The sequence below is a fragment of the Podarcis tiliguerta genome (genome assembly GCF_965153285.1).
Source record: "Podarcis tiliguerta genome assembly, chromosome: 8".
NCBI classification, from domain to species: domain Eukaryota; kingdom Metazoa; phylum Chordata; class Lepidosauria; order Squamata; family Lacertidae; genus Podarcis; species Podarcis tiliguerta.
The window spans coordinates 3982444-3994688 of NC_139541.1; the positions used below are offsets into that span (position 1 = coordinate 3982444).

The following is a 12245-nucleotide window of genomic DNA, read 5'->3' on the forward strand; positions in this document are numbered from 1 at the left end:
CCAGATCTGGCTTAAGAGATGTATTTTGACCCATGTGAAAAGGTAAGGCTTTCACATAGCAGTCTGAGTTCTGCTACACAACATAATTAGCAGTTCAACTTCAAAAAATGTAATTAGAGGAGCAAGTAGGGGCTTGGGAGCTGAAGCCCAGCGCTGTGACTCAGCATTCAAGTACAAACACAGAGGCTTGTTGACTGACTGGAGGGCAGGTGGTAGTTCAGAGGTAAAGACTTGCATCTAAAATAAAGGTGATATTGCTTTCCCTCGCCCTAAGTACTCAGCTTCAGTTGTGCATACACAGAGAATCAGAATCCTTGAATGAACTTTACCCTTCTCACGCCATTCACCTTGCAAGTGGTCCAGGATACATACTGTCTTACGGCCTCTACCTCTCTTTCAAGTGGGGTGTGAAAAAGCATTGCCCACAAAGTTAACTCTATTTCATTCAGTTCACTGGAACAATCTAATTGAGACCATATTTTGCCCATACTCCATTTTCAAAATGCCCCAAATCAGTGGATTCAAATGACAAGGAGATTCCAACTAGAGTTTGGATTGGATATCCCGCTTTATCACTACCCTAAGGAGTCTCAAAGCAGCTAACAATCTCCTTTGCCTTCCTCCCCCACAACAAACACTCTGTGAGGTGAGTGGGGCTGAGAGACTGCAAAGAAGTGTGACTGGCCCAAGGTCACCCAGCAGCTGCATGTGGAGGAGCAGGGAATCGAACCCGGTTCCCCAGATTATGAGTCTACTGCTCTTAACCACTACACCACACTGATGGCTAAACACTAGGAGGAACTTTCCAACAGTAAGAGCCGTTTGACAGTGGAACGGACTAGCTTGGAAGGTGGTGGACTCCCCTTCTTTGGAGGTTTTTAAACAGAGGTTGGGTGGTCGTCTGCCAGGGATTCTTCAGCTGTAGTTCCTGCATTGCAGGGGTTTGGACTAGATGACCCTTGAGAGTCCCTTCCGATGCCCGGCAGCAGCTGCTCCTGGGTGGGGACCACAGGACCCTCCTGCTGTTGCTGGACTGCAGTTTGCATCCTCTGTTCGTTGGCTGTGCTGACTGCGGCTGATGGGAGGTGCAGTCCAGCAACATGTTTCCCAACCTTGCCCTACTTGATGGACCTCCTTGGCAGCTCTTAACTGCTTCCTTGCTCTGGTGTCCGCCCTGAGCATCCGAATGCTGCTTTCCAGTGCCACACACGGCTTGCTCTGTGCCACCTAAGCCAGCCCATTGCTAGGGCTGAAGGAAGTTTCAGTTGGTGTCCACATGTGGAAGTTCTGCCAACTAAATGCCTGGGTCAGAACTGTCCCTTTGACTTGACAGAGAGATATATACTCTTTTATACTTCTTTATTATTTTTCTCTCATGACAAATAACAAAGCCAACAGATGTAAACAGAACAAAAAGGATTGGATGTTACATAGCACATTATGGTAAAGGCAAAAGATTTATTCGATGTGAAGAGGAACCAGAGTATTATGGAAACCAAAAACCAGAGTATTATGGTACCAAAAACCTTCCTGCAGGGCTTAGTGCTACCCTTTTGTTTTTCACAGGTAGGTGAAGTCTAGTCACTTCCATCAACATACAAGAGGTCTTGTGTTCATTCTGTTTTCTCCTTTATTAACCCCATCTCTTTGTCAGTTTGAAAAATTAGAGTTCATGCTGAATCCAAAGGAAATGCAGCCAGCATGCTTACAGAAGCACATCCTTGCTTCACACAAGTGATAAATGCATTCCATGTAATCTAAAAGTCTGCTGCACCTGTCTTGCCATGCACAGAGAATTTATTTCATAAAATTTGTACTGTACAACACTTTTGTAAAAATAAAAAAGCAGTTTACAGCAGTATACAACAGCTTCTTTCCAATGTGCCACAACCCCTCAACAATTTTCTACTGCCAAGTGTCTTTATCAACATATTCATAACCAAGTTTCTACCACTGCAATGTTTGTACACAGGAGTGATTTAAAAAATGAAACGATAAATCACAAAAGGTCTTCACTTTAAAATATGACTGCTGAAACAGAACCGTATTATGCTTCTGCTTAAAAAGCACATGTCTGGGAAGATCATTCTGTCATTCGGGTGACACAATCAAAAGGGCTCCCCTGCCTCTTGTCCCACCGACCCAACCTCCCATCAATGGTGGGACCACCGAAAGTCAAGCTTATAGAAGAGGAGATTCTTGAGCTACTCTATCCCAGACAAAAGGCCAAGGCTAGCACCTTGAGTGTCAACACTGAAGTCTCCTCTTGATTAAAACAGGCCCAGTTCAAGTATCAAAAGCTAAAATAAGGCGCACACCAGGGAGAGCAACAACCCATCTGAAGGGAGCCATTTATCTACCCTACAAAGTAGCAGCAGCAGTGTATGGAGGGCAAATATATGTGGTTTGGGGGTTTAGTTCTACTGGGTGAAGTTCATCTTTGGCTTATGAGGACTCTGATATTAGCTGACTGATAAACGTGACGTCAGTTTCTCCAGCAGACTCGTAAGCGTGATCGCGGGGGCTCTCCACTGAGTGGCTGTTGGCAAGACAGTCCTGGGCCACAGTCACACCGCTGGAAGATTTCGGGTCCCTGAGAGCCATCCTTCTGTCCTCGTCTGGAGCACACCTGGCCCTCCTTGAGAACAGGCTTGCAGATCTTGGCCCAGAAGTGGCGAGCGCAGCAGAGCCCCGCAGCACAGTCGGAGGTGCGGAGGCAACTCTCGCCCTCTTCAACTGCAGGGAAATGATGCACAATTGAAATCCAGCTGAGAGCTCTTAACCTGTGCAGCATGCATAGCCCAAGAGGACCATTGCCAGGCAGCGGTCAGCAAGGGAGGGCAGTTTCCAAGGCCCTGGGAGTGGCGAGATCTTCCCTAGGTGGATGGGTGGGCAAATAGGAGCAAGGAGCAGCAGCAGCAGCAGGTACTGCCTATACCTTGCTTACCTGCCCTCCCTCTGCCCAGAGGAGAAAACTGGCAAGGGTGAGAGACTAAAGGAACTTCTGATTCTGCTGGCCCTGCTAAGCTATGCTCTCGTGTTCTATTTCCCTTAACCCTCCAGCCTAGCTTAACCGGAAAGACCACCTCCTTCCCCACAGACCATCTCGGGTGCCAAGATAAGCACGGAGGGTCCTCTAGGTTGTTCCACTGGCCTCTGAAGTTTGTGGCATGGTCCTGAGAGGGCCTCCTCTGTGGCAGCCCCAAGTTGTGGGACTCCCCACAGAGATGCATCAGGCACCTTCACTAGACAGCATTCAGAAAATGTGTCTTAAGCACTTATTTACTTTTCCCATAACATGCATATTTTTAGGAACCATCTTGTTTCTGTGATCGCAAGTTCTTTAAACTGTTCTTAATATTGTATTTTAATTGATGTAACCTGCCCTGGGGTCTTGGAGAGAAAGCAGGTAATAAATTGTAATAATACTCTTCATTTTGCTCTTTAGCCCACGCCTAGTTCTGGCTCGAGCACTCCTGCATTGCTGGGGTTGAAATAGTTGACCCCCAGAGATCCCTTCTAACTCTACAAGTTACATGATTCTCTGCTAGTGCTCAGCAGCTTGCAGTGCAAGCCAGTGTGGTACAAGGCTCCCTGCATTGGATATAAGACTGGGGAGACCTGGTGTCAAGTCTCCACTCATTGGGTGACCCTATGCCAGTCTCCTCCCTTAACCTACCTCACCAGGTTTTGTGGGCATAAAAGCATCCTGAGCTCCTGGGGGGGCAGGATGAAACTGTGATAAACAAGACTTGACAGGCTCACTGACTGCCTACCATTTTTACTATACAGACATTTTGCTGCCCTGGTCAGCTATGGAGAATGCAAAAATTCTGACCCAACGTCTTCGCTGACTGCAATAAATAGGCTCATCTTTCAGATTGTATATAGCCGACATGTCCAAAAGGTCGATCGCGATCTACCTGTCGACCGCGTGGGTGTCCCAGGTCGGTCACAGTAGTTTAGTATGTGATGTCCCTGTTGCTGTGATCGGGACACGCCCTGCCCCCGGTGCTATGTTCCCTCGCTGCTGGCGGTGCTGCTTTGATAGGTTTATTTTCGTGCGTTGGTAGCAGAGTTTGGTAAGTCAGGAGGTGAGCTGACCATTGAGCGATTGATTTAATGCACTCCTCCTAAAACCAACCTTGCACATCCTAAAAAAACTCTACAACTTTGCCTCCCCCCCCCCAAAAAAAAAAGCTCAACAACAACTACTGGCAATGACAATGGGTAGATCACAGCCAGTCTTTTTATACTTTGAGTAGATCGCAGTCTCTTGGGAGTTTGACGTGCCGGGTATATAGTTAAATAGAGATGCTAGGGAAGGCCAGTAATTAGGATTATCAAACCAACTTTAAGAGGGTAAACCATATCTAGCATCCCATACACTCATCGGAAGGGTCACCTGATTTCCTTTCCCTGCAGGCAGGAGGAGGCAAGCACTGTGCCCAAGGCCGACCCATCCCTATTCCTAGCTCCACAGCCGTTGCCACTTCTCCTTCTCTTACCTTTGCTGTTTGGTGTTTGAGTATTTCCTTTCTTCAAGACGTTGCTTGCTGGAACCAGGCACTGGACTGCGGCTTTTGAACTCAACCCAGCCTGTTTCTCACACTTCTTTTCTTCAACGAGAGTCGTCTTTTCAGTCTGACTGCACACTTCTGAGTGGAAAGAGAACAGTGATATATTTTTTAAGCTTTCATACCATGTCAGAACCCTGGTCCATCTAGCCTGGCATTATTCTACCTGCAACTGGCAGCTGCTCTTTTAAGGTCTCCCCTGCCATTTATACCCCACCTTTTCATCTATGGAGCTCAAGGTGGCTCACACGATTCCCCCCCCCCCCTCATTTCATCCCCACACCTGTCAGGTGGCTTAGACTGAGAGTGAGTCACTGGCCCAACATCAACCAGTGAGCTTCATGCCCAAGTGAGGATTTGAATCCTGGCCTCTCCTGGTCCTAGTCTGACACTCTGCTATACCACATCGGCTCTCGGACAAAAGGTCTTAGACAAAAGCCATTCCTGGTTCTGGGACTAAATCTGGTGCTCTTCAGGGGTTTTGGATTACAATTCCCATCAACCCTGGCCAGCGCAGCCCCATCAAGCACAACATCATATATGGCCATGCTAGCTGGGGCTGATGGGAGTTGTGGTCCAAAAAATCCGGAGGGCACCAAGTTCTGCTAGAGACTGAACCTGCAATCTTGAGTCATCTGAGAGAGATGGGACCAGAAATGCAAATGGATTCCAGTGCCTTCTGTTCTGTGTGGTTGCCTGCACACCTGCTCATGTCAATGTGTGTGTGATATGTTTGTGAGTGATGTATAAATGGAATTTGTGTTAACAATTGGGGCCAGCCCAACCATGATGTGGGGTGAAGCAAAATGTGTGGCACCTTCTGAGCAATTTCTGTGAAGTAAGCATGAGTGTGCTATATTTTTCCTGGTACTGAGGAATGCTCCCTCTTGCCATTAGGCAGCAACAGGATCTAATCAGCTGTGGGTACACATTAAAAAAAACCACAGTATTTTTTGGTCTCCACAATCAGGACGAGGCAGGACAGAGCCACCTCTAAGAACCTTATGCTAACCACAAGATGTCAAGTTGTCCATCTGATTTTGTGCACCTTCAACAGCCATTTTGTAACTGGCACCCCAGATCTCCTAAAATCCAAAATGTGCCCATTGGTCCAACTCCTGGACTAGCTTAAATTGGAATTGTAGGTTTCCCCCTCTTTATTAGGACACTCTACCCATTTTCCAACCATATCAAGCACAGCTTACCAATTCTTTATCACCGGTGCAGCTAAGCTTGGCTGTGGCCCTTCAAACCCTGTTGGGAGACAATGTCCATCATTCCCAACCATTACTCATGCTTGGTTGGGACTGATGGCCCTGGAGTGCAACAACCTCTGGAGAACCACATTACCGCTATATAATGTGGTCGTGTGGAGCATCTCCGCTCTTGATGGGGAATTCTAACCTTAGACATTCGCCTCACTCATTGCCCCCTCCCTCCTGCTTGAACCACCACAGGCCGTCATGTACACTCCCTCCACCACCAGACTTTAGCAGTAAATAGTAGACGGACTTCTTACATTACAGGTTGCTCTGCAGATATTTCTCCCATATTTTTCAGGTTCCATTCAAAAATAAAGCCAGTGTGGTGCATTGGTTAGATTAGGACCTGGAAGTCCTTTGGGCTATTATTCACTGCCCCTTAGCCTACCCTGCCTCACACTGTGATTAAATGACTAAGGGTAGAACCATGGGCACCACCTTGAGCTCCTTGGAGAAAATAAATAAATGCAATAAATAGTAGCATTATTCAGATTTCTGTCCCTTCCTCCCAAAGGAGCCCAACAATGTAGCAAAACAAGCACAATTATGAATTAAATAAAAGCATATCTAAATGTGGTTTTTAGCTAGGAAACAATGCAGGCAAGGAACATCTAGCATACTCCTCCCCTAGCCTTGCTGTTGCAGCCACTGCTTACCATTTATGCAGAGCATCCCCGGGCAGCACATGGTGTTGCGTTGGCACCTCCTCCGTAGCCCATGGCAAGCAGCGCAGAAGGGCAGCTCTTCCCAGGCCTTGTTGCAGAACTTCCCAGCTGGGCAGTCCTTGTCTGTGAAGCATTGGGCACTCTGTGGAGAAAAGGACACAGTCATGTTAGGGTCCAGAGAGAGAGAGAGAGAGAGAAATGGAGCTACAATACAGTCTCAACCAGGCCTGCAAATGAGAACCACCTTGGGCAGCAAATGCTGGCGCCAGGCAGTTCCTTCAAAACCTGCTGGCTAGGCCTCCTCTGTTGGTGGAAAGAGAGAGGTCTGCTGCATAGCTTGTTTTCTCCTACACCCCACCCCAGTCTGCAACTGCATGTCCAGTCTGCTTCCGCGTGTGGAATTGGGGAGGGGGGCCACCTGGTCACCATGGCTCAATTTTGCCTGCCCTGCTGGAGGCAGCAAATGCCTCTGAGTAACAGTTGCTGAGCATCACGTGGGGGAAGAAGAAGAAGAAGAAGAAGAAGAAGAAGAAGAAGAAGAAGAAGAAGAAGAAGAGGAGGAGGAGGAGGAGGAGGAGGAGGAGGAGGAGGAGGAGGAGGAGGAGGAGGAGGAGGAGTTTGGATATGATATCCCGCTTTCTCACTACCCGAAGGAGTCTCAAAGCAGCTAACATTCTCCTTTCCCTTCCTCCCCCACAACAAACACTCTGTGAGGTGAGTGGGGCTGAGAGACTTCAAAGAAGTGTGACTGGCCCAAGGTCACCCAGCAGCTGCAGGTGGAGGAGCAGAGACTCGAACCCGGTTCACCAGATTACAAGACTACCGCTCTTAACCCCTACACCACACTGGCAAGTGCTGATGCTCTCGGGTCCTGCTTTCAGGGCATTTGGTTGGTCACAGTGAAAGCAGGATGTTGGACTAGATGAGCCTTTGGCTTGATCCAGCTGGGCTATTCTGGTGTCCATCACAGGCAGCATATTGTGTTGTGCTGGCCCTCATTTTCAACTCAGGTGCTTCTTTCTGTGTACACAGCGGAAGGCTTGCCTTTGGAAAGAACTGCAATGCTCCTTAGATCCTTACATCCAAAGAGGATCTAGAGCGAGATGTCATGAGTTTAAACTGCAAGCTGGATTGAAGGGAAACAGCTCTAGCAGCATGGAGAGGTGGTGGAATCCTGTCCAAGGAAAGGCTGGGCAACCCTACAGGGGGAGCGTTAGGCACAAGGAGTTCTGCCTCAGGGCTGTAGTTTAAAAGCGATGGAGGGGCTTCCAGCTCTTTGAAAGGGAAGTTACATTTCAGCTGCTCAAGTACCACTAGAATAGTTTTCAGCCCAGACAAGATGTGGAGAATGAAAGTACATTACCTGTTGGAAAGCTGATGCCACTAATTTTCTCAGATTTTCCAGGGTGGGGAACTTGATCAGCCACAAGCTTACTCTCCTCCCTGCTTCCCCACCCTCTGCCCAGGCACTTTTTTGTGTTAGCAAGCACTAATTCAGGTATGAACCTTTGACCCTCCAAATGTTGCTGAATCCATCATCCCTGAACGCCACCTGTGCTTGCTTGGGCTGATGGGAGTCACAGTTGAGGACAGTCTGGGTAAGAGGTTTCTCACACCTGCACTCATCTAACAGCCAGCAGGAGCCCAAGTTGTGCCACTGAAAGGTGGTCCCTTCTACCAAAGGAAGGGACAGGAGACAGCAGTTGCATCATAGCAGGCAATTTGTCAGAGCCACCAGAGTTTGGGGCTGCTCTCAGTCTACCACTGCATTCAATAAATCCACATCAGTTTCTAACACCCTCAGTACCAGCCCAGTCTAGATTCTTCCGAGTCAGAAATATGTTCCACTAAACTTCCAGGTCAGCATATGGAAGTTCTGGCTGCAATTGTATTTCCTGCAAAACTTAACCTCATCCATATTTAAAAAAAAATAAAAAAAATTTAATTGAAAAATATTAACTAGTGGAATTGATGTTCAACTGCACAATTGTTTAGCTTACTCACTTAGTAAAAAAGTATATTTACAAGTTTGCAGGGATTATAGGGATGTATGGTGTCTTGATTTTTGTTTATTATATTACTTTTAATTGTGATGTTTGGCTTGCTTTTTAGTTGTTGAGCTTATTTTGTAGTTGCTGCTTTGTTAACTGTGTTAGAAATTGTAATTGCTTCAGTGATCATTTGTTAATTATATGATTTATGCTGTATTTGTGATGTTCTAACTTGTTATTGTTATTTATTGTTTGTAAGCCACTTTGACTGAAAAGCAGCATAGAAAGATAACAAATCGAATTAATCATTTCAGAACATAACAAATAGCAACAATCATTCCAAAAAAGCATGCTTGGTTGCTCATTCAATGCACTTCTAAATTATATCATTTTAATAATTTCTATAGAGGACTTCTATTCTTCTATTGTCAGAGGATTACAGAACAGTGTCTTGGAAGTCTCCCAGAGTGGCTGGGGTAGCCCAGCCAGATAGGCAGAGTATATTATTTAGTATTAGTATTAGTATTAGTATTAGTATTAGTATTTCTTCCAATTGCTGGATAAGCAGATTTTGCAGCTGTCTGTAGCATTTTATATAGCCTGCAGAGTTTTTGGGTCCAGAGATCATGAGTAAAGGTAAAGGTACCCCTGCCCATACAGGCCAGTCTTGACAGACTCTAGGGTTGTGCGCCCATCTCACTCAAGAGGCCGGTGGCCAGCGCTGTCCGGAGACACTTCCGGGTCACATGGCCAGCGTGACAAAGCTGCATCTGGCGAGCCAGAGCCACACACGGAAACGCCGTTTACCTTCCCGCTAGTAAGCGGTCCCTATTTATCTACTTGCACCTGAGAGTGCTTTCGAACTGCTAGGTTGGCAGGCGCTGGGACCGAACAACGGGAGCGCACCCCGCCGCGGGGATTCGAACCGCCAACTTTTCGATCGGCAAGCCCTAGGCACTGAGGCTTTTACCCACAGCGCCACCTGTGTCCAGAGATCATGAGTAACCTGTTACTTATTATCCTGGAGCTCTTAACTGGCAAATCTTACTTGAAAAACAGCCCCCACCAAAGTGCTCACCTTTTTGGAGCTGGATACTTCAGCTGAGCCCCTGATGGTGTTGAAGTCAAGAACCATAGCAGTCAAGGGGGAGCAGAGGCAAGTGATCCCAAGCAGAAACGTCACCTCCATTCCCAACTCAGAGTATTGTCTATATTCCCTGGAAGACAGCAAAGCACCTTCCGCTCTCCTTTGTAGGGTGAAAGTCACTGGGCAACACACATCCTTCACCCCAGTATTTTGAACCTGTGGGTTGCTGCTTGTCAGAATAAGGCACTGATTGCCTTTCGCACCTAAAGGAGTGCACCTTGGAGAGTTCAGCCTTATTTATAGCAGCATTTCCTCACTTTTCCTTCCTCTCCAGACCCCCCAGACACTCCAAATCCCTTTGATCCCAACTTCAAAACAAAGTAGGAGGAGAGGAGGAAGGCAGCAGCCACCCTCCATCTCTTCCCAGCAATCCCTAATTGCAGCATTTCAAAGGGCCAGAGGAAGAGACGGATGTAGGTATCAAAGGCACCTGCTGGTAATCACCTGTATTTCCTGTGCTTTGTAATCCCCTTGTGAAAGTGGTTTCGTTCTGGGATCTGCTTTCACAGCTGACAGGTGATTCATTCGGCCAGGCTGCCATACACCACATAATTAGCTCTGTTATGGTGAGGATATAAGAAAATGCTGCACACTTTGCGGTAGCTTTAAGCAGCTGTCCAGGCAGCACCTGCTGGAGCTGCAACAGCCTGACTTTGAAGGAAGCTCTCCTTCCTATTAACGCAACTGTTGTCCTAAACAAGAATTCAAATGCCATGCCCTACATCCCCCTGACCTTAGTATCAGCCATATCCTGGCAAACGGGTCCAGGGCGATTCCTCAGAGTCAGAAGCAAGTGAAGATTGTTGGCCGCGAGTCACACATTTGGAAACAAAGCTGTGGACTGGGTTGGCAAGCCAAAAATGTGCAAAATGAGAGGCTCCTCCAGGCAGCCTGTTTATTGAGCAAGATTAGGGAAGGGCTGCTTTGCATGCAGAAGGTCTCAGGTTCAACCCCAAGCAGGACCAGGAGAATCTCCCGCCTGAAATCTTGCAGAGCTGCTGTCAATCAGTGTTTACAATACTGAGCTAAATGGACTCACAGTATAAAACTGTTCCCTGTGTTCCTAGATTTACTTTCACGCAGCTTGGATGATATCCCATCTTTATTGAGCAAGCATTATGATTTTTTGGCAGGGAAATTATAGCCCAATGGACATTCATCTTGATTTGCTTGCATGAAGGTTATACATCTTTCCACTCGTCAGTTGTTTATCTTATACCTTTTGTTCAATTTCTCTGCCATTTTCCCAACTGAAGAAGGACTTTAAAAAGAAAGTGGATTTGTTGTGTCAGAACGTGTTAATTTTCTTTATGTAAACCTAAATTTCTGGTTTGCAAATGAACACCCCCCCCCCCCAATACTGGCACACGAAAGCTCATACCAATAACAAACTTAGTTGGTCTCTAAGGTGCTACTGGAAGGAATTTTTTTATTTTGTTTTGACTACGGCAGACCAACATGGCTACCTACCTGTAACTATAAACTGATGGGCAGTCCCAGTTCAAAACTCCAAGTTCAAATCTCACAAAGCTATAATTCTCATGGAAGAGCCATTGATTTTTTTAAATCATTTTTTATTCAAAGTTTTCAACATAAAATACAATAAAAAATCGCACTAATCTAGAAAAGAAAAATAGAAAAAAGAATAAAGGAAAGAAATAAAGAAGAGAAAGAAGAGATGAACAAAAGGAAATTACAAATCCTTTTATCAAAATTAAATCTTGACCCTTATTTTGCACACAGAAGAGTGAGCCTCTCAGTTCTCTCATGGGAGCTTCCCCCTCTTCCCCCGGCCTCCCACCCTGGGAGACCATCTCTCCTCTCCCCTTCATGCAAGGCGAGTGGCGTTGCATGGGTTGTCAGCACCTGGGGCAAGGCAAGTAATTTGCACTGTCCCTCCCCCAGATAGTCCCTCGCTCTCTCTCCGCACCGCACAGCACGCCTGGCACCCCCCGCCCACAGTGGCCGGCGACCCGGATCGGATTCGCACAGCCAGCACTGCAGTGAGAGAGAGTCAGTGAGCCAGGTAGGGGCAGAGAGCTGCGAGTGCGAGCGCACCCCCCCCCAGATGTTGCGCCCGGCCCCCCCTGCACCCCCCACGCTACGCCACTGTGCAAGGCCCTTCATTCTCGGTCCATCACCTCCCTGTATCTTCCTTTAGCCAAGACAGAGAACTTCAAATTACAAAACAAAATGTAAATCTAGAGTTAATGAAAATAGAAAATCATAGAAAAGATAGAACAAGTACTGAAGGGCTTCTAATTCTGTGTCTGCCAATTATGTATGTAACAATTATATATTTCAGTCCCATTTCCTGTTGGCCATATTCTGCATCCTGGTTTAAAGGAAAAAGGGAAAGTCCTCCCCCCTCCCCCTTTTCACATTCTTTTGCCAAGGCAGGCAAAAAAATCTTGGGAGCTTTTTCTTTCTCTCTCAGCCTCTGTCATCTCCAGTTGCTTTTGTTCATAATTCCATTCACTTCTCCCAGAGGCAGAGCAGCATCCTTTGTCTGATCCAGTCCTCCAGGCAGCTGTGTGGATGTCCATTCCATTCCAACGTCTGCGGTCGTCCATTTTATTTTACCTTTTCATTTTCAGGCAGTT

The 12245-nt window shown here is 46.9% G+C and overlaps 1 protein-coding gene and 1 long non-coding RNA gene across 2 annotated transcripts; one reads left to right on the forward strand and one right to left on the reverse strand.

Annotated features, from left to right (window-relative positions):
• Window positions 1–79: 79 nt before the first annotated feature.
• Window positions 80–10478, reverse strand: DKK4 (dickkopf WNT signaling pathway inhibitor 4). The gene is made up of 4 exons (XM_083454351.1): window positions 9574–10478; window positions 6496–6646; window positions 4509–4658; window positions 80–2736 (listed from the first exon to the last, which is right to left on the reverse strand). Exons 1-4 carry the CDS (start codon window positions 9682–9684, stop codon window positions 2486–2488), a joined length of 663 nt encoding a protein of 220 aa, XP_083310477.1. The 5' UTR covers window positions 9685–10478; the 3' UTR covers window positions 80–2485.
• A 741-nt stretch (window positions 10479–11219) lies between these two features.
• LOC310684016 lies at window positions 11220–12121 on the forward strand. Its single transcript, XR_014514655.1, has 2 exons — window positions 11220–11479; window positions 11761–12121. It is a non-coding gene; the product is annotated as an uncharacterized lncRNA (long non-coding RNA).
• The last annotated feature ends 124 nt before the right edge of the window (window positions 12122–12245 follow it).

Bases quoted from the DNA above. Each gene is read 5' to 3' on its own strand.
- DKK4 (XM_083454351.1), bottom strand. From the start codon at position 9,684: ATGGAGGTGACGTTTCTGCTTGGGATCACTTGCCTCTGCTCCCCCTTG. The intron at 4,659-6,495 runs GTAAGCAGTGGC...CTTTCCACTCAG, and splicing joins GGGGATGCTCTGCATAAATG to AAGTGTGCAGTCAGACTGAA. The intron at 2,737-4,508 runs GTAAGAGAAGGA...ATTTCCCTGCAG, and splicing joins TCAAACACCAAACAGCAAAG to TTGAAGAGGGCGAGAGTTGC.